Source organism: Falco biarmicus, chromosome 2 (genome assembly GCF_023638135.1).
Source record: "Falco biarmicus isolate bFalBia1 chromosome 2, bFalBia1.pri, whole genome shotgun sequence".
Classification (NCBI taxonomy): domain Eukaryota; kingdom Metazoa; phylum Chordata; class Aves; order Falconiformes; family Falconidae; genus Falco; species Falco biarmicus.
In genome coordinates, this window is record NC_079289.1 from 7,721,599 (window position 1) to 7,743,343 (window position 21,745).

At 39.6% G+C, this 21,745-nt stretch overlaps 1 protein-coding gene across 12 annotated transcripts in view; it reads left to right on the plus strand.

The window, feature by feature from the left end:
* DLG2 (discs large MAGUK scaffold protein 2) overlaps nucleotides 1-21,745 on the plus strand; it is a 1,040,391-nt gene that overhangs the window by 242,836 nt on the left and 775,810 nt on the right. The window contains exon 1 of one of the 12 annotated variants that reach the window (XM_056327229.1): nucleotides 20,669-20,796. The exons of the other annotated variants lie outside the window; for them this stretch is intronic. Within the exon in view, the coding sequence (XP_056183204.1) occupies nucleotides 20,677-20,796 (120 nt within the window). The 5' untranslated portion in view covers nucleotides 20,669-20,676. Of the gene's footprint in view, nucleotides 1-20,668; nucleotides 20,797-21,745 lie in introns of those variants that run through there. 12 annotated transcript variants of the gene reach the window in all.

Consider the following 21,745-nt stretch of genomic DNA (forward strand, 5'->3'; position numbering starts at 1 on the left):
ATGAATATTCACTGGGCAAATAACCACTGGATTCTGGCTGTTTACTTTTCACATTCTTGTTTATTTTCCAGTTATGCTAGCAAACATGTTTACTAGCAGGAATCCCTAAGAAATCCAGCAATTTTTGGAAGATTGTTAGGTTCCACATTAGGGAGGTGATCAAATGAGTTAAACCTGCCTATAACCAGAAAGTGATACTCAGTCAGAATTAAAGGCTATAACTGAAAGCTGGAGCACAAAAGATTCACAATAAACTGCTGCTACGTCTTCACAGGTTAAACAAATATCAGCACAAAATATTTTTTGTATAATTGATGTAGAACAAATAATTTGGAGAAGCGTGTAAGCAACATGTGGGCAGTTTCAGTAGAAGAGACTAATTAATCAAATAAGTTATTTGCTACCAAATTGCTGCCTATCCATAACAGATTCAAATTCACTGTGATGCCTCTCATGAGAAACTCTGCTGAACATGTGCCACTGCTTGGAAGAGGTTGTATGCCCTTGTAAGCCTTGGTAAAGTTTTAACAGCCCTTGGGTTAGGTCAGAGTTTCAGATGTAGTATTCTTATCATTGACCTCTAGTTCCATCCACCATGTCACACCAAGGAGATGTGACTAATAAATGATGTTAAGCTATCTGTCATTCCTGGGGTTCACTTCTGTCTCATTACAAAAATGATGAGGAAAACCTAGTTCTAACAATGGCATTCTTTTGAGGACTAAACTTTGCCTAATCATTTTTCAGGCACATTAATATTTTTAGGATTGTGCAAATGTGCACCATAGCCTACTTACAATGTCTATTTAAACACTTGATTGCACAGCAGAACGGTTTCTTCCGTCTAATGCCTTTCTGTGCAGCAAGTTGCCTTGGCTGGTTGGAGACCCCCGGGGAGAATGTCATTGCAGGCTAGGGGGAAACTCAACCGACGCTGAATTTTCTTAGTGCCACTTTCTGCCTCTGGTATAGGACATGTTTGGGCTGGAATGAGCTGCAGAGATCAGAACTATTCCATTTCAGTTTCTGAATGAATATTTTCTGACAGTGTGCTGGACAGCAGGGAGGCCCAGTCCTGCATGTAGATTGCAGTCAAGGATATGTTTGCTCAAGGCTGATTTTTCCACTTGGGGAAAAGAAGTTAACCTATAGACAACGCCATGCTGTTCTAACTAATTCCATTATCTTAGCTAGCTTATTTAGAGCTAGAACAGATACCAGTGCACTACCCTGCAGGCTGTACTATTGATGTATGCTGGAGTGTGAAGCCTGAGGATCATTTTGGCTGAAGTCTACTTCATTTCTTAATATTTCTGTGAAATCAGGATGCTGGGTCACAGCAAATGTACAGGGGAATGTGCGACTGGGAATAAGACTGGCTCCTTCAAAGGAGAGAATAGGGTTCCCCCTGCCTGACTGCACTGGGTCCTGCACAGGACTGGGGGGGGGGGGGGGGGGGGGGGGGCAGTGGGATGGGTGGGAACCTGCTCCCCAGCCCTGCGAGGCTCTGCAACATGAAAGAGCTGGGAAATTGGGCAACTGGGTCCCATGGACTGAGATGGGTGCAGAAGAGCTTCTTTCCCACGGACTGCTTGCTGCAGACCACATCCCCTCATCTCGCACTGGCAAGTGGGGAAGGGGGCTCAGGGCAGTGTGCTGGAGGGTGGGTGTCTCACTATTTCCTTTCTGGGAATGTGGGAAGAAAATGTCCTATCAAACTGACGCATAAGCAAGCCATTAGTTTCCCTTGCCTCTGGGAATATGTAGCCAAAGAAAGAGAGAAGGATAAATAGAGGAAGGTTTGTTAAGGGTTGGAGAAAAAATCAAGCCACTGTGATATTTATATCTTGCTGCAGTGATTTGACACTGAACTGCAGAAACGGATTTCTTTATATCTTCCCTGTCCGAGGTAAGATTTGCCTTGTAGTTTCATTATGGATAAATTCACCATGTGGATTTCCTTTCCCAGGCAGCTTAAGAACCACCACAGTTATCTTACAGAGGACTGGTAGATATTGCTTCCAAAAATTGTGTTATAGTTATGTGATAAATATATGTCACCTGGGTCAAACCTGTTCTTTTATTGCTCATAACATCAAAACATGTATCAGTACCTATCTAACTTAATGCTTGAGACAGGTCAGTTGATTCTGTAAACTGACCTGGTACTTCTGTGCTATAATCATCAGAGTTACTGTCATATTAGCTTTTGGAATTGAAGCAATCTATTTATAATCTTCACATTACCATTTTCTCTCTTTCTAGCTTCATAATTTGTTTTTTACTTTTTAATTATTATTATTATATATTTCTTATTCATTCATTAATCTATACATCTGTTGCAACTGTTGCTGGGAGCTGTTGTTAGGCTTTTTCTGGAAATGATCAAGCCTTGGTAGTGCATCCACAAGTGACAGGTATGCCAAGAGCAGTCCAGGATGAAGTTTCTCGTGTAATACAAGGTGGTAGGCATGGCAGCTACATGTTCCCTTGCTTCATATAGAACTGGTAGTGTAGTTACACCAAATGGTCCCCCAAGGCAACTTGGCACAGGGGTTACAGTGCCTGGAGTGATGTTGTACCCTGGCTTGGCTGCACTGTTGTTTGTTGAGACCAGCCTTGTAAATCCTGACATACCGAGACCATTGGCGATCATATCACAGTGGCCAATACGTTCTTGTAATATCCAGACCAATTCTGCTAAGGACAGTAATAAATTCAGCAAGTTGCAAAGATTATGTAAAAGCACCTTTACACTTTCCTTCCCTATTATATTGGGCACAGTCTCAGAAAACCTGAGAAACGAGGTGCTTGAAAGCAATGAGCCTGTCTGAGGAGCTCACAAAAAAAATGCAATTACAGGCAACTGGAGTTCTCAGCTACCACCAGTGTATATGATTTCACTAGTAACTAGCTCCCAGGGAGTACCATTGAGTACTTTGAGGTCAGAACTGAATATTTAGAATTAAGGGCTTGTTGTGTGGCCCAAGAAAATTATTTTGTTCCTTCATTTATTCCTGTTGTGTTATTTAAGGACTGAAAGACACCGGGCCATCATATTGTACATTTACTGAAGCTTCCAGATACTTGTCTTGAGCGCTACTAAGCAGATTATATTGCAGGAATCTAGTCTGAAATCTACTGGAACATATCTAGCTGGCTTGAGCCAGAGTAATAAGGTTAACGTCACTGAAAACCTGCTGTGCACACATTAATTTCAGGCAATATGCACATTATCTTAAAAAACCTCCCAGTTCCAGAAAAGAAGATTACATGAAAGATTATTCAGCACTAAGATTAAAGATGATGATTTTTCTGCTTTTGACATGCAATAAAAAGCAGATGGGACAAAGCACCAAGTCAACTAACATTGGAAAGACATGTACATGTCCTAAATTAAGACAAGTCCCTGGTGGGGTAGCATCTACGTAATGACCAGTCCCAAGATATTCAGTTGGATCCTTGGCAAGTTGTTTTATTTAAGGGATTTGACCATTGCTGGCTTCCAGGAGACAGAGATGCCTGCAGCTGTTGGAGAAGACCAGTTTGAATTTCCTTTCTGAAAATTACTGGTTTCACCTAGCAGCCATTCGGTTCCTGATGTGGTGACTGTTTCAGCCTTTTCCTATTCATGGAGAGTCTTTTTTTTTTTTTTTTTGTCTTGGCTTTTGAAGAGAGAATGATAGGCTGAAAATGCTCCCAAATGACTATCCTTGCATATGTTCTCTGGTCAATGCTTAGGTTTTAATTTAGTGTTTAACATCCCTGTAGTCAAAGCCTGATGCAGGAGTGCCCATTAACATTCCTCATGGCTCTCCACTCTTTGCTAGCCAGCTGCTGAGCTCTGTGCACTTGCAGTTCTTCAGAGGGTTGGTTAACAGGTTTCAGGCTTTCCCATACACAGATTCATTTCATTTCTGGTCTTCTTTTTTTCACCTTCTTTACCTATAAATCTTGGCTATTTCCTCTCAAGGTTAGGCTATTTTGGGCTATGGACTGAGCATCAAGGAGTGACTCAGCTTTTGAATTACTGATGGGAAGGAGTTCCTTCAATCCCCCATCCATTTCTGTAGCTATTTTGGAGGAAAGCAAAGGGATGAATCACATTTCCAGGGAGCGTGTGCAGAGATGGGATGTAGTTTTGATTAACCTTCCCTGCACACTTTCAGAAGCCTTTTTCCTTTAGAGTCATGCACCCAAATGGTGGCTTTATATGCAAAGCAGATTGGTCTGGTTTCTATGGGGGAGGTTTAGTTTACTGAACTTTTGTTTTATTAACTGAAAACATTATTTGGATTGCAGTCTGTGGACTTAGTAATACAGCTGTGTGTGGCTTGTGCCATATCAGCAAATACTTCCTAGCATGGTTCTATCAGTCGCATTCAACCTTATTCCAGTGCTTAACTTGGACACTCTCTCTGACTAAAATTTTAGGCAGCTGCTTGAGAGCAGTGGGGTTGATAAGCCTGCCTACCATAACTAAATTTCTGACAAGAACAAGGAGTGAGGTAGGCCTCTGAGGACATGCAGAGGACAGCCTGCCTGGCTCAGGCACTTGTCGCTCTTCATAGACATAGACAGACTCCAAAGACCTATATAGTCTGCTTAACTTAGGCCTCTATCTTTTCCATTGGGAATAATAGAAAACTTTTCCATGAGGAAAAACCTATCCACTCAGTATCTCGCCGTATAGCCCTCCTCTGAAAATGATGGTGAGTGATCTAAGTGGTCTCGAGTGGGTAATCCAAACACAAGGGTCTCAGGTGAAAAGATGGCATTGTTGTTGCTGCTGCATCACTACCGTGATGCTAATGGTAGTGTCGACTACATCTAGATGTTATGCTTCTTAGAGAAAATTAGACAGAGGTCAAGGAAGGATTTTGTCAAGGTTTAAGTGTCTGTCTCTCCAAAGGTGAGTTGCAATCGGGCTTTAAGTTATGAATTTATGAAAGTATGTACTTTGAGTATGTGTTAATTTAAAAATGAAGACAGCTTCCAGGCTAAATGAGGAGATACACATTAATGTAGGCATCTAAGGCTTTAGCAGCTCTGGAGAACCTGCAGAACTAGCAGACCAGGTGACTTTTTGAGGTTTTAGATGGGGTTTAGGTGTCAGGCTATGTCCCAGATTAGTTTGGATTAGGTAGATTTAACATTGCTTTTATTGTGGTTGTTTTGGTAGTATCTGATAATCCTACAGTGTCTAAAGGACTTAATCATGCTCATGAACTAGTCTGTATATATAAGAACCTGAGATCCTGTAGGTTAAGCATCTTGCTCTTTGTCACACCAGTGTGTGCCTATGGCAAAGCAGGGAGTTAAACGAAGTCTTAAGAGCCGCTAGCTATTGCCCAAGCCAGTGAACTCCTGACCTTCAAAGGGCAGGGAGCAACTACTGCTCCACTAAGATTTTTCCAATGCAGTTTCTCTTATTCTTAGCATTAAAGAATGTTCTTCGCTAGTTTCTTTTTGTGTCCTATTTCTGCAGCTGGACTTTCTGACATGTTACCTACATAGCTCTGAATTATGTTTCAGGCATAAAACTGTCAGAGGCTTTTTGAGAAAATCTGGCTAGAGGGCATAAATTCCCTTCCCCTCTTGTGCCCTTCACCTTGAACATGTTTTCTGTGCAGATCATAAAGTAGCTGGAGATAATATAGTAAAATACTATACCTAAAATAATACAGCAAAATAAGGAGGAGTAGGGCAGTAAAAGATTCGTATAGGCAAGATGAAGACATTGCTCTGGGTGCTGCATAGCTACCTTTGATGACTGTGGCTCAGTGGAATGTAAACACACATACCAGAAAAACATTAACACAATAATTTAGAGGTTATCTGAACAGAGCTATGAGTATGTTGATGGTGTATTCTAGCGGAAATTCCAGAGAAATACTAATAAATGACATCTCATTGATTTTGGTATTTTACTAAGAATACAGCAATGTTAAATGCTTGATCAATATTTTTTTTCTAGAAATGTGGGGTACCAACCTGGAGATATCTTCAATATGTTCTGGGGGGGGTGGGGGTGGGGTGGGCTGTGAGAAAGATCAAGCTCCATTCTTCAAATCAAGCAAGCTGCTTGTGATAGAGGAAGGTACAAGTAAATGTATTCACGTAGGGAAAAATACTTTGGGAAATGCTGTAGGTGGTAGAGCACAAAGCTGCACACTGTAGGTGGTAAAGCACAAAGATTCAATGAGCATGGAGATGTGTTTGCTCAGATTAAGGAAATCAAGTATTTCAAATCAATCTGCAAAAATAACTTGAACATATTAACCACTATTACTTATATTTGTCATTCAAAGCTTTGCAGACTGAAGCGTGTCCTTACTGAAAGGTAAGGTGCAGTTGCAGAGCAGCAAGGACTGGGTGTTGTAATAAGAACATTGACATTTTGAGAGTGATTGCTGGAAATGATACTGTAAATATCAGTTTGCAGATGAGTAAACTGAGGGGTAGACTTGTTTACCACATCTGGTAAACTGAAAGAGATGCTGAGAGCCCTGGCTCTCAATCCAGGCTCTGACTGCTACCAGTTTGTATTCTAGTATAGAGGAATAACATTCTAATTTACAATATTTGTTATAAAGCAATGAAATAATGAATAAACAGATCCTTCTTGTAGTAGCAGAAGCCAGGAAATGAAAAGTAAATTGTGATCTCTTTTGGTCTCAAATATTTCCCAGTTCTATTCATGCAAAAGAAGTTTTATCTGTTCAAGCTGTGTAGGGCAATATGTAGGCAGGAGGTGCTTTATGCATGAACTTCAGTTTTCATTCTGATTTTAACAACTAGCATTGAATTCTGTGTTAATTATCTAAAAATAAATTCAGAGATGGTGGTAGATATATGAGGTCTATGATAATAGGAACATGTTGCCATAGACACAACTTTTCAACATGACACTGGAACACTGCTGCTTAAAGAAATCCACTGAAGTTGTATTTCACAATTCCTGAAATTATGCAGTTGTGAAAATTAATTATAATTCTTTCACTGAAGTGGTGGTACTGTACTGTTGATTCTAAGATATTCAACATGCTATTTCAGTGCAGAGGGCTGTCAAATGACAGAGAGAACTAATGTCTCAGAAGTACTGAAATATGTTTAAAAGTTTTAATTATAGCAGGTGGCCAACACTTCTGAGCATTGCATAGCTTAATTTTGAGTTTTAACAGCTTCAGTTACGGCTTCAGAATTTCTGCATCTCTTACAAAAACCCATCTCATAAATTGGCATGAAATGCCACTATTTATAGAAAACATAGGGCAAGAAGCAGAGAACAACGCAAAGCAAATGTATAAAATTACATCTTTCTGTTACAGACAGTAACAATTGGGGAGTTGCAAGCTTTTCCAGATTGTTCCAGTCTTGTGCTTTTTTTGTGTGGATTAGCAAAGAGATGCATCTGCATTTGGGCCAGAAGGCCTGGGCTATCATCTAGCCTGACTTCCTGGCCAGAACTCCACTGAAATCAGCAGGCAGCAATCATCTGCCTATTTAGTGTATTTTGTGGTTTGGCTTGTTTTCGAAGAGCATTGTATACAGCAGCAGCCAGTAATAAGCAGATTTCTGAACAAGTATTTAGAGGCATACATTCTTATCACTGCAAAGGATAAACTTATACATGCACATAAACACACTCATTGCCAACCATTAAATTTAATTCTCATTACCTTATTATATCACAGGTTTTGTGAAGGGCCAAGCATCATCAAAGGTGGGGAGATGAGCTACATTTCTGTGTTGGTTTGTTGGAGGGTGGAAAAAAGCGCTTCCTATGGTGTATGTTTGTCTTATTTATTTCTTTCACTTATATCTCTCTCTTCAGACTCAGGTTTGAGAAATAAAAATAAAAATCAACAGCTGTATTGCCTTTCTCCAGCTCACAAAAGACTAACCCAAACGCATTCTTCTAATTTCTAGACATGAGTCACCTTTCACAACAGATCCTCCTATCTTCCTCCCTTGTGAAAATCTTTTTATAGTCCAGTTTGACTTGTCTTGCTGAGTCACTAACAAACAACTTTTAGTGGCCTTTCCATGATTCTGATTGATAAATACAAACTGGAATATCTCCTGCCTACCTGCCCTCCAAATGTACTTCCACTAGAGACCCACACAATATCTCTATCATCTAGATCAGGACAAAACTCCCTGACTTTTGAGCAATCACTACTAGTTTATATACTTTCCATCATTTTTGCAGTGTTTATAGGAGCAAACTCCATGTAGGAACCAAATCAGGAAACCACAGTTGGATTAAAGGTACCCACGAACGGTGAATGTATGTGGAATTCTTCAGATGATGGTATTCTTGTGTTCAGAATACTGTCTGATAATTGCATGATGCCCTTACACATATCCAATGTCCTAGTCACTGTGACTGCATAAATATTCACAAACACAAATATTCTTAAAGCATACTTCAGTATGTGGATTCCACTTTGAACGTGGTGATGAGCAGGGGATAGAAAAAGATACTCGCAGAGTGTACTATTCTGCTTTTGTAGAATAGCTAAAGTAGAGCTGATAATCTGCCAAAAGAATACTAGGGAGCACCAACTCTTTATAACTGAAGTGTATGTACAAACTTACTATCGTGGTGTGTGCATTAACATTTATTTTATACCTTAAAAACACCAGTAAAATCCTTTGAAATTGGTATTTCATATTTTTTTATTTGCTTTGGTTGAGGTAGAATTTCACTCAGTGTATATCATATTATACTCTGGTTTTATTTATTCTTTGGGCCAGATTCTCGTACTTTATAGGCCTTTGGATTTTTATGACCCTGTTGGAATTAAGATTACTTGTATTATGATTGACAGTAGACTCTGGCTTTGTTTACCTAAGAGACTTGATGTTATTTTTAGTTAATGTGTGAAATGGGGCGTGATATAACTTCTTTGGGTCAAGGGGAGTGCTATTTCTAAAACTATTTAAACAAAGTATGAAGGGAACAGAAAATGTTCCTCTCAGATAAATACTGCTCTAGTCAATTGATATTCTGCGGTCAGCATGCATGTCTCATTCAGTCTTGTCCTCCACGCAAAAGAGATATTGACCCTGTGTACTACATAGAATAATTTTGCATGTAGAAGTAACAACAAAATGTTTATAGACATCCTCAAAGCTAGAAAGGTTGCCAGAGATTTTTAGCTTTTATGAACGGTTACAGAGAAAGCAGTGCTAAAGTCAGTTAGCTTGTGAAATATCATCAGATTCTAGCAGTAATTTGCATTCTATAAGATATTTCAAGTGAAGAAATTCTCTGAATTTATCTGATCTTCACTGCATGTGACTCAAGGGAATACTGAAGTGAGAAGAAGACATCTGTGGAAGAAATGTGCAAGGCATGGTATTTTAAGAGGAAACCTCTAACTGCTTCGAAATAATAGAACTGGTTAAATAATATCAGTGCAAAAATGTTCTTTAACTGCTGGGAAATAATAGAATTGCTTAGTTCCTATCAGTGTAAAAATTTTCTTTGAGACATAACTTGTCTCAAAGTTGAAAATATTTTGCATGTTGAGATAAAATTTTTAGGGATAAAAAGTTGAAGTGAATAATTTTGACTTTCTAGACTAATTTTGATAATACTTAAATCTATTTTAGTGCTGTAATTTACATCTGCTTTCTAATATTAAACTAATATTGCATGGTAACATTCTCCATTTTATTTCTCATATAGTCAGCATTTTTTCTTTGCGGAAACAAAACATCTCAATGGGTATCATTGCAAAAGCTCTAAAAGACATTTTCAAATTTTGACTTTGTGTGCCAAGTTCTCCACAGCTTAAGTCACTGAAAAGAGTCTAGTGTCCTGAAAGAAATAATCATGCTTTGTCCACAATGTTTGAGGTATTTCCTTGAACCTAGAACAGCAAGCCAGTGACAAGAGCAATTCAGATGTGTTGGGCATCACTACACAGTGGAAAATTTAAAAAACATCTTTTTTTGTCATGATTCGATTAATTACAGACCCTAAAGAGATGAGCTCTAACTGCTGAGATAGGCCTTCTCAACTGCAATTTTAAGGAACACCGGGTAAAATTCTCAGAAGCAACAGTGGATTTGAGACCGTGTTGTCTGATTAGCTGGGTATGATTTAGAAGATCTAGATTTTTCCACTTGCTGCTCAGGGGTACCTTTGTTTTATGAATCCTGTTTGAAAGAAGATATCGTTCACCTTGTTTTAGCAATTTAGATATAATATTCCAATTGGTGTGTAGGAGGCAAAGAGGGATGTTGCAGAAAGGGCAGAGGGAACAAGCACCAGCAGTGGTCCTCTTGTTATTGTAATATTTATGGGGAAATTAACCTCTTAGTGGTTCCCAAAAGTTGCTTGCTATATACGTATTTACCTGTATGCATATATGTGTGTGTATAAATTTCCCCATTTTTAATAGTGCCAAAGTTTTAAAACTCATTCTGAGTGCCTAGTGGAGAGGAGTAAAATTGCATCACACCTACTGTAAGATAACAGCAACAGTAGAGTGGTATCAGTTTGTAAGTGACAGAAGGTCATGAAGGATGAAACCTTGTGTTACTGGATGCCCTACTTCAACAGGGCAATGCTACTAGCAGTTGTTGTGGTTTAACCCCAGCTGATAATTAAGTGCCGTGCAGCCGCTCGCTTACATCCCCCTCACCCAGAGGGATGGAGAGGAGAGTTGGAAAGGAACATAAGACCTGAGGGTTGAAATAAGAACAATTTAATAGTTTAAATAAAAATAGAAGAGCAGTAGTGATAATAACAATAACAGTTATAATGAAAAGGAGGGAGAGGGGGAGAGGAATGAAATCCAAAGGGAAGAGAGGAAATAAAAAAAGTGATGCACAGTACAGCTGCTCACCACCTGCTGACTGATGCCCATCCCATCCCTGAACAATGATCAGCCTGTCCCAGCCAACACACACCCACCAGTTTATATACCAAGCATGACATCCCATGGTATGGAATACCCTTTTGGCTGGCTCAGGTCAGCTGTCCCGGCTGTGTCCCCTCCCAATTTCCCATGCCCCTCCAGCCCTCTCGCTGGCAATGTCTGAAAACCCAAAAAGTCCTTGACTTAGTATAAACATCACCCAGCAACAACTAAAAACATCAGTGTGTTGCCAACACTGTTCGCACACCAAAGCCAAAACACAGCACTGCACCAGCTACTAATAAGAAAATTAGCGTTATCCCAGCCAAAACCAGGACAACACTCATCAATGAGGTTGCAGGGTGACATACAGAAAGTATAAGTGAAAGACGTAGGTAAAAGTACTGTTTCGGAGAAAAACAAACACCCCAAGAATTTTCTGTATTTAATTCAGAATTAAAAAATAAGGTACAGCTCTAGAAGTATTAGTGGATGGTCAATCATAGAATCACAGAATGGTTGGGGTTGGGAAAGACCTTTAAAGATCATCTAGTCCGACCTCCCTGCCTTGGACAGGGACATGTTCTAATAGGTGAGGTTTCTCAAAGCCCCATCCAACCTGGCCTTGAACACTTCCAGGGATGAGGCATCCACAGTTTCTCTTGGAAACCTGTTCCAGTGTCTCAGCACCTTCATCATAAAAAATGTCTTTCTTATGTCCAGTGTAAACCTACCATCTTTCAGTTTCAAACAATTACCTGTTGTCCTGTCACTACAGGTCTTGGTAAAAAGTCTCTCTCCATCTTTCTTAAATCCCCCTTTAAATATTGAAAGGTTGCAGTAAGGTCTCCCTGGAGCCTTCTCTTCTCCAGCTCTCTCACCCTGTCTTCACAGGAGAGGTGTTCCATTCCTCTGATCATTTTTGTGGCCTCCTCTGGACCCACTCCAACAGGTCCATGTCTTTCCTGTACTTAGGACTCCAGAGCTGAGCACAGCACTGCAGGTGGGGTCTCACCAGAGCAGAGGGGCAGAACCACCTCCCTTGACGTGTTGGGCCACACTTCTTTGTATGCAGCCCAGGATACAGCTGGCTCTCTGGTCTGCATGTGCAGATTGCCATCTCATGTCAAACATTTCATCCACCAGTATTCCGAATTCCTTTCCTCAGGGCTTCTCTCAATCCATTCATTCCAGTCTGTATTGATAGTGATGAACTCCCCAACCCGGGTTCAGGGCCTTGTAATTAGTGTCATTGAACTTCATGAGATTCACATTGGCTCACTCCTCAGGCCTGTCAGGGTCACTCTGGATGACATTCCTTCCCCTTAGCACATCAACTGTGCCACTCAGTGTCATCTGCAAATTTACTGAGGGTGCAGTCAATCCCACTGACTGTGTCATTAATAAGGATAACGAACAGTACTGGTCCCCGTGTGGTCCCCTGTGGGATACCACTTGATACTGATCTCCATGTGGACATTGAGCCATTGACTGCAACTTTTTGCAGGCGGCCATCCATTCAATTCCTTACCCCTCAAATAGCCCATCCATCAAATCCATCTCTTCCCAATGTAGAGACAAAGATGTTGTGTGAGACTGTGTCAAAGACCTTACAGAAGTCAAAGTAGATGACATCAGTTACTCCTCCATTATCCAGCAACGCAGTCACTCCATCACTTCACTGGAGAAGGCCAGCAGATTAGGGATGATTTTCCCATTGTGACGCCATGGTGGCTGTCTCTAATCACCTCTCTGCCATCCATATGCCTTGACATAACTTCTAGGAGGATCTATTCCATGATCTTACCAGGCACAGAGGTGAGGCTGACTGGTTGGTAGTTCCCAGGGTCCTCCTTTTATTCTTTTGAAAAAATGATGTGATATTTCCCTTTTTCCAGTCACTGGGTGTTTTGCCTGACTGCCATGACTTTTCAAATATGATGGTGATGGAGATCGGCTCAGCAACTGTCTGCCATTTCCCTCAGGACCACGGGATACATCTCATTGATTCCCATGGACTTGTGTATATGAAGCTGAAAATAATACAGCTGAAAATAATACAGCTGAAATAGAGGTGAAAATATTTTGACTTGATAGCTAAAGGAGGAGCTGAAGTAAGGAATGAAATCATTGGTAAAGCTCTACAGGAAAGGTCTCAATCAGTCATGGGAGTTTTTTGCTGACTTTATTGTTCCTGTTAGTATAAGTTTTTAAAGTCTTAGTCTGGGGATTATTTTTATGATTTGGATAGTCTAGAGGGAAAAAGTATCTATGCTGGCTAGGTGTCTTCACATGTTGGAAGTCACAGGTCCCACAGGAGATACAGATATAACATTCAAGGATTTTTATAGCATTAGGTGTATAGTTATACAGAAGTAATATGGATGCCCGATTTAAGCACAGTTTTCTTAGATTCCATAGGCAAATTGGTAAACTGTATTTGTAAAAGGTCTGATTACAAGGGGACCATTATTTACACTTGTAGAAGTACATTATTTTGGTTTGTTTGGCTATATTTCAAAGAGAATTCTCTCCACTAAGAGATTTTTCCCCCCTCCTTCATATCTTCACTTATTTTGAATAGTCTTTTTTTTTTTTTGTAAAAGAAAAGAAACATTATTAGATTTATTACAGTATTAGAATAATTAGATTACCTATTTATTCTTTACTGAGCCCGATAATTTGCTTTTGACTCAGAAGGCTTCTAGAAATATCTTAGACTCTTGATTTGAAATCATTAAGACATAGAAAATATACTAATTGCCTTGCAAATGGTTTCACTTGTTAATTATCCTTTGTTTTCAAATGCTGCACAGGTTTGAAATAACTTCAAGAATTGGCTAAATTTAAATGTATTTTCAAAATAAAGGTATTTGTCTCATTGATCAGATTTCTACCTGAGGTATGCTAGCATATTAAGCTAATAACTTATCAATTGAATGAAGAGGAATAGCTACAGCATGGCTAATAAATATCTATTTTTGTACTTTCCATTGTAAAACCTAACATTTTGCTTATTTAATGAAAATACTGGCTACATCAGGAAAAAAAGCCTAAATATCTGTTTTCATGAAAGCATAAGTTACTTCCACAGTTAAACAATTATATATCATATTTCTTAATATAACAATAGGTTCCCTTGAAATAGTTTCCTCAAATAAAATCCCAGTACAAAAAATAAAATCCTACATATTTTTACACATATAGGTCTTTATCAAGTACAATATAAACCCAAGTTGTTATACAAATTTACAGTAAGAGCTTTTTTTTTTTTTTTTTTTTTTTTCATACAGAAAGGTTACAGTAATTTCCTGGATGAAAACTGCTGGAGGTTTATTTTTAAGTACTGTAATAAATGCAGTTGAACTTTGGAAGTTCATTCCTTCTTCATTCATGCTGTTACCATGGAAATGTGGATTTTATGCTTAAATGAATTAGCTTAGTTCATAAATTATAAAAGTAAAATGTTAATTCATAATTGGGGAGTGATGGCAAATCGTGAGAAGACAGACATCGTTTTCCCCAAGTTTAGTTATCTCCAAGCTTTTCCAACAATCCTGGTAAATGATTTTTTGGAGAGAAAATAAGCATAGGCTTCTAATTGTCTGGGCTTTTTACCTTGTGTTGAGTGCTACATCTATCTGGGCTGAACCATGGGCAGCGTGTATCAGAAAGGCCCAACTACTTTGTATACTAGCTTCTATACGGAACTACAGTGAAGATACTCTTGTATTGCTCCTGGTATTCCGTCTCACAAACATGCACTTTGCCTACAAGCATAGCCCTGCATGCATGTGAATGTGTATGTACATATAAACAATGCAGAATAAATGGGAATCTGTCTGTCTACACACACACTGCTATCAAGGTGACAATCTTACCCTACAAAGGTGCAAATATAAAAAGCACCATGCACAGATGGCAAGCTTCAGCATACATTTGCACTTCCAGTGCTTCAAAACTATAGAGTTTAGAGCTTCATGCCTTTTCTGCTAATTTATCCATCATAATAACTTCCCAGAGGTGGAAAATGGGGGAAAAAAACCCCAAAACCACGCTCCAAAAAGAGCAGTTTTGCTAGATTAATCTCATTCGGAGAAACGATGATACCTTCCTGTTGATCGTTTTGATCTTCACAGAAATATTTCCATAAGAATAAAGAGTAAAGCAAAGATTGTAGTCCCTTTGTGAGAGATTTTGAAGGACAAGTTAGACAAACATTTGCCAAGAATACTCTACGTATGGTCAATCTTCCCTCAGCAAGGAAGACAGACTAGATTATCCGCTAGGATCCCACGTTGCCATGGCCTTTAATATGACTGTGGATGGAAATATCTTTTCAAAGGTGTTATCATGAGAATGAAGGTCAAAATGAAAGGCAGCTGTCCTCTCGCACTCACAAAATGAAACAGACGTTGTGGTGATGTGTTAGTGATCAGTTTGAGTGGAATTCAGGAAATTCAGCTGGGGATTTTCAGAGCTGAAAAATTCTTCACAGCCTGGGTGTCTCAATGAAGGCTGTAACGGAAACAGAAAACAGAAAGGGCCCCTAAACCGCTTCCCTTCTCAATCAGTTGGATAGGATGAGGTATATCATAAACTTGATCTACAGGTTAACAGCAGAGCAAAAATGGGGCTTTGAGTAACTCAAGATGCTTTGTCAAGTTTAATCCAATTCCTTCTTTCTGGGCCTCTGTTCCTTGGTTTGCAGTATTCTGTTTTAGGGTCATCGGAGGCAATGAGGAAGCCTTTTCTGAGAAATTTGGTCGTAGAGAAGACTCAAAGTTTCACTCCATTATTCACTTATTTTTTAATTATTATTTAGCCTTACAGTTTCTTTAAATTTGCTTATTACAAATGGGTTTATGGCTGTTTGGTTCATAAAACATGTATAAATTTAATATTGAGAAGGAATAATGTGTAAGTAAATTACGTGTTTTTCTCATATATTCCATCAAAACCTTCCTCAGTGCAACCACAGAGGACAGAAAGCAGAGAACTGGAGGAATATTATTAAATGCTCAAAAATCAGACAATTGTATTAACAAGATTGTGCAGGAAAAGAGAAGAGGAAAATTTTCAGGAAAAACTGTGGCTTAAGTTAAATCAGCCCAGAGGAAGGTCTTCACTGTTTACTGGCCTGGAAGTGAGGAAGAATATTTGACACAGCAACTTTTGCATCAGAATGCCAGGGTGCCAGAGAGATATTTACAATACTGGAGATGAGAGTTTGTAAATAATCTATTCAGCCTTTATCTTTCTCCTGGAGATTTTAAGATTTGCTGAGCTCAAGCTGCTCATTATTTCCTCTGTCTGTTGTGTTTTACTAGACTTTGCCACAGTGGAAAGCAAGCCACCTTGCCAACTGTGGCTTTTGTTCCATGTTCTTCTTTCAGCTTGTTTCCAGATACTCCATAGGCTCAATCCACTCTTCGGCAGTCAACATTGCCCATCTAGAAACACAGCACCCCAGATGTGCCATCTGTCTCAATGCTTCCTGCAACATCCCACCCCCCGACATGGGTATTTTCAGTGTAGTGAACTTCCTGTAGCTATACAAAATAACATTTAAATGACAATTTAAAATCTCAGAAATGGGGAAAGGGGTAAAACCATTTCAGTTTAGAGCTCATGTGCTGAAATCAGAGGCATTTAAGCAATGCAGCATTAGGGTGCTGTATAGATCGTATCAGTGCAGTGTGCAGAGACAGGGTGTGATGGAGCATGACTGTAGCCATAGCGCCATGACTGCACAAGCCGGTACCCCCAGCATCACTGCGAAAAGAAGGAGAATTACACCCTTGGCTGCTGGAAGTCGCTGGCGCAGATTATCAATGTTGATATTAACAAGAGTTATGTGGCCAGACCCTACAGGAGGCTTTGCAAACCCCCACCATTATGTCCAACTCCCTGCAGACATCCACTCTCACCTCTTTCAAAAGACAGTGAGCATCACTTCTCCCTCTGTCCACTTGGAAAGCAAGGCCCTCTCTTCTTCAGTCCTTTCCCCCCTTTTTTTTCCTGATTTTTCTAGATAATCTCTGCTTTCCTTGTGATCATTAGAGAGTGACAAAATCTGTCTCATTATAGCAAGCCTTTTAAAAGCAATCTATAACATTTATCCACAGATGTGTTGCTTAAATGAAGTGGGGCACATTGCACTATCATAGAGCAAACACTGGGGAGTGTTGCCTTTTTTACTGCATTTTTAGTCTATTGCTATTACTGTTATTCTCCTTTAAAATACTACACTTTCCATGATGTCTGGGACAAAAAAACCCACCCAAACCAAACCTGAAAATGGTTAGGCTGCCAAGGATGAAAATATTACTCTCCAATACAGTTCCATTGTTTCCATACAAGGTTTTCCTAGTACTGTCTCCTTTGTGCCTGTACAGAGCCATAGCACAGCGGGTGTCCCTCACCGCAGCTTTGGGATACAATGGCAATAGGGCTTTTCTATCTACTACTACTGCTATTGCTACTACTACTGCTACTAGCTCCTGGTGCTCTTCTTGTGGGCAACAACTGACACTGCAAAGGGCTGTCCACCCTCACTCCTCTGAAACGTACTGCCCTCGGGGCCTCCCGGGATCAAGGTCTTCCAGGGCAGCATGTTCCCTCTGCTCTCTTTGAACCTCTGCAGACAACCAGGGTTTCCTTCCAGGTGCTCCCTTTTGCCCTTCTGAAGGCACAGGAAGATAAAGTAAAGATGAAATTTCACAAAATTCACAGATGAAAATTCACAAAAAATAAGGTCAAGATAGTGGCTCCACTGGTTTCTGTCATCTAAGAATATTCAGGTAATCCACCATTTGTGTGCCTTTTTAAAGAGGGTCTGTAATGCAGCTCTTTTGGACTTTTGTCTTTCTACTGTTTTCATATGTTACCTGTTTTTTGGTGGTTTTTTTTTGTTTTGTTGTTGTCGTTGTTGCTTTTTTTTTCTAAATGGAGTAACTTCTTTCATCTGTAGGGTTCTTCCCTGTGGTCTCTTGCTTAAAGAGGCCCTGAGCACTTAAGTGTTCTGCTATTTTTGGCATGTCTGGCAGACTTGGGCAAAGCTTTTTCCTCACTCATTCTTATCAACTCTATGTCAAAGACCATGAATATCACCAATATGTGATGCTTTCGAGTAGCTGTTAGTCATAATAAAATATTGTATGTCCTTGATGAGAACATCGCCTTTAAGAATTAGACTGCTGCTGTATTAGGAAATGTTTTGGCAGAGGTGAACAAGCCCTGCAGGGATCTGCTTGTGTAGACTACCTGAGGTAGCCCCTGCTAAATGGATTAGCTTGGTCTGCTATCAAAGTAATACCTTGTTGGCTGGTATAGAAGTTTCAATTTTCTAGCAAATTCTCACACACCACCCAGTTACTACAGGAGGCATCTGCCACGTGGATGGGAGGCTTCCCTTTTCACTCTTACAGTTTATGAGAGTCAGGGTCTGTAATTTCCTAGACAACTTTTCCTTCTAGACTCCAAGGAGTCACGGGAGGATTTTGTGAGTGAAGACTTTGGGACTGCATTATTTCTTGTTTTCCTACATGGGTCTGAAGTCTTGGGAGTTGTAGAGCTAGCAGCCCTGTTCCTATTTTCACCATGTTGGTTTTGTTTGCCTAAAATTAAAAGCATTAACTTTTTAGGATTGTGAAGAAGTGAGTTGTTTCAAAGACTTTGCTGACTGAAACCTTGTGTAACTCCTTTGGCAGAAAGGAGGCTAGAATTTGATTTTCATACGCAGCTACATGCTTGCTGGAGCCTTGCCTTGCTGTTCAGGACTGTGCATCTATTCATCTTTGCTTTTTGAATTGCATTTCTCCAGTGGATCAGAATTCCCCAAGATCTGTGATATTTTTTCAATGATTAAGATGCTTAATTTTAATTGTTAATGTACTGTACCACAAAATAAACCATGATTCCTTCCCCTTTCTATTCTAGTTGAAGAGTGTCAGAAAAATACATCAATTAATTCTCCCATGCTTTTGCTGAGCAACACGTTACTATGTTTTAGCTTATTTGATGGATATTGCTGCAGCTGAAGTCTGAACTATCATAACTCTGGGATATCCCAGCTTTATGAACTATAGCATCTAGACCCCAGTTTCATTACTAATAAAAGTTGCAGAATTAGATTTAAGAACAGGGTTCACCTCTTTTGTTCTGGAAGTCATTGCTTGTGCCAAAGAAGGTTGTGATTACTAATTACTTAATTTGTATGACAGATGGAGCTGGGGATGAAATTAAGTAGCTGTCTTAGGATACATTGTAGAGCAATATCTAGCTTTAAACACGACTGCCTTTTGCGTTCCTAAAAAAAGGCACAAACAATGACAGGCTAAAAATAGCTGTTCACTTGGAGTTGACGACAGTTTCTGAGAGCTTGTCTTTAGGAAGATGTTGGAAAAAAACCTGCCGTCTTCCCCTCCCCCCTTTTTTTCTTCTTTAAGTGCACGTCCTTCTGTTTAAGCTTCTTCACCTCATTGCCCACAGAAAGATATCCACTGACTTTGATAGGACTTCAGTATTTCTGCGGATTTCCAAGGGGGTTTACGTAAAGCATTATTTAAAGAAATCCTAAAAGTCACTGCAGATATTTCTATTAAGTTATGCTTATTCTACACAAATTGCTCTGTGCTGATAGAGAAGGAGGTAGTAAAGCCTTTTTCACTCTTTGCCTCCCACAGTATCTGCTGCAGTGAAAAAAAAAAAAAAAAGAAAAAAAAAAAAGAGAGGCTTTTCTGGTTTTATTCCTGAAGACTGCTTCATAATTCAGTATGAATATCAGTGGTTCCCAGTGCTGTAAACAAAGAGTTGAGTCTTTGACTTTGTGTCCCTGCAGTCTAGTAAACAATCAGTTAATTTGTAGCATCCCAGCAGCTGACAGGAGTGAAAGAAGAGGTTTGATCTTATTTTTGTGCTTGTGAATTAAAGCCTTGCCTTCTGGCTAGATTCTGAGTTCCCTCCTTCTGGAAGATATTTGAGCATTTTGAATTCAGAATATGTACTTACAAATGTGAGGGCACAGCCTTCTCCATGATTTTTCTGCTTTCATTTTAATTTTGCTCTGTGTTTCTAATACCAGCAAGCAAGAAAACAGTTTGAAAACGATGTCCAGTATCTGAGCTAGGAGCACAATGCAATCCAGGATCTTTAGAACTAGTCCGCTGCATTTTTATTAAATGAGAGTGAAGGAGTAGGTGGGACTTTTTATTTAAAAATAGATTAACACAGGGGACTGAACTTGCATTTGAGGAAATAAGCCAGCCAGCCATTGTCCTTAATCAGAGACTGTATTTGTAAGTAGAACATGTTGAATCTGTCATGATTGATGACGTTGTCTTTGTTAAAAGGGATGCTGCATCTTTAACAAGAGCAGACAGAAACAGTGCAGAATCTACAGTAAATTTGAGAATTGGAAAAGAAACCTTCCTTCATTTTTCTGTGTGTAACATTGGTAAAATCTTGAAAAGGAAAACATCAAAGCCAGGGGAAATATAAGTAACTCGCTGCTTACATTTTCATTCCTCACCTTTCCCCTCTGGGTGAGTTCCCCCTCCTTCCCCCCCCACCCCCCTCCTCCGAATTTAAAATGCTGGAAGGAAAAGCTACTGAAGTCCAAGTTTCAGATGCTGAATTCTCTGCTAATTGAAATTACTGGGCATATTTCTATATATAGTCGATGAAGAGATATGTAGCTTTCACTCAGTGCCTTCAAGACATGTCTTTTTGTAGTCAGAAAAACAGAGATCAATGCATTTTCAAACTGACAGAGGGAACGGATGCTCCTTAGTAGCACATGCTCGGGATCGTGTGTGTACCGTTTGTGCAGAGCAGAGACGCTGAATACTGGTCCATATGCTCCTTGTTTACTGCAATGTTTTTTGCATGTTACTGTGCACTCCGGACTAATGTGAAGGTAAGAGGAGACGAGACAACAATTTGGCAGGAATGTACATGTAAAACCAGCTGCAGAAAATGTCTACCTTGTGTTACTGAGTACTTTGGAATTGCTAGCTGAGCAGGCATAATATTACAGGTGGTTGTGGAGGCTTTGTTTTATCGTTGTCTGTGTAGCTAAAGCATAGAAGCATGTTTTTATTTTGCAGTTTAGTGATGTTCAGTTTTTAACTGTTTGCAGTTCAGGTTCTGGGCTTGTATGATCTGATAAACATATTTTGCTACTGTCCAGGTAGGCCAGAAACAAGATGCCAAAGGCTGTTTGTGCAAGACTACATAGCTTCATATAGGATAAGAATTCCTATACTCTAGTCCCCCATGCATCCTCCAAGTGATGCTGCTTGCATGCTTTCTTGTTGATTACTTGTCTGAAAACTGGGGGTCTCGCTGCTGTTATCTGGGTTGGGTTTTGAGCTGATTTGTTTCCAACTTGAAGCAAAATGCATATAAACAAATTATAAGCGATGTCCTAAGAAATAAACAAGGGATTATTACTGCACAATGCTACAGTAAAATGCCAGTTGGCAGCACTGTTCTCACAGTAACTATTAACCAGCGTTTGTCACTCATGTCAACATTTGCTTGCTCTGTTAATTAGTGATAGAACTTCAATATAAGTTGCTGGATATATTACCTTCTCTGCAAGTAGGACAATATTAGCAGACGGGATCACTGGCATTGAATTGAGCTCTAAGCCAAGCTGTGGGCCAGCTGTGGGAATCCAGTTGCATAATTTAAATGAATTACAGTCCTTAGTCAACGTATTGGGGAGGTACTTTTGACATTCTGGCTTTTTCAAGTTCAAATGAGTGTGTCTGTCTGGGAAGGAAAGCACTGGCAAATGCTGGATAATCATAGTTAGAACTGGTTTACATGGAGAAATAATTGTAAAGGATATTTTGCTTTCA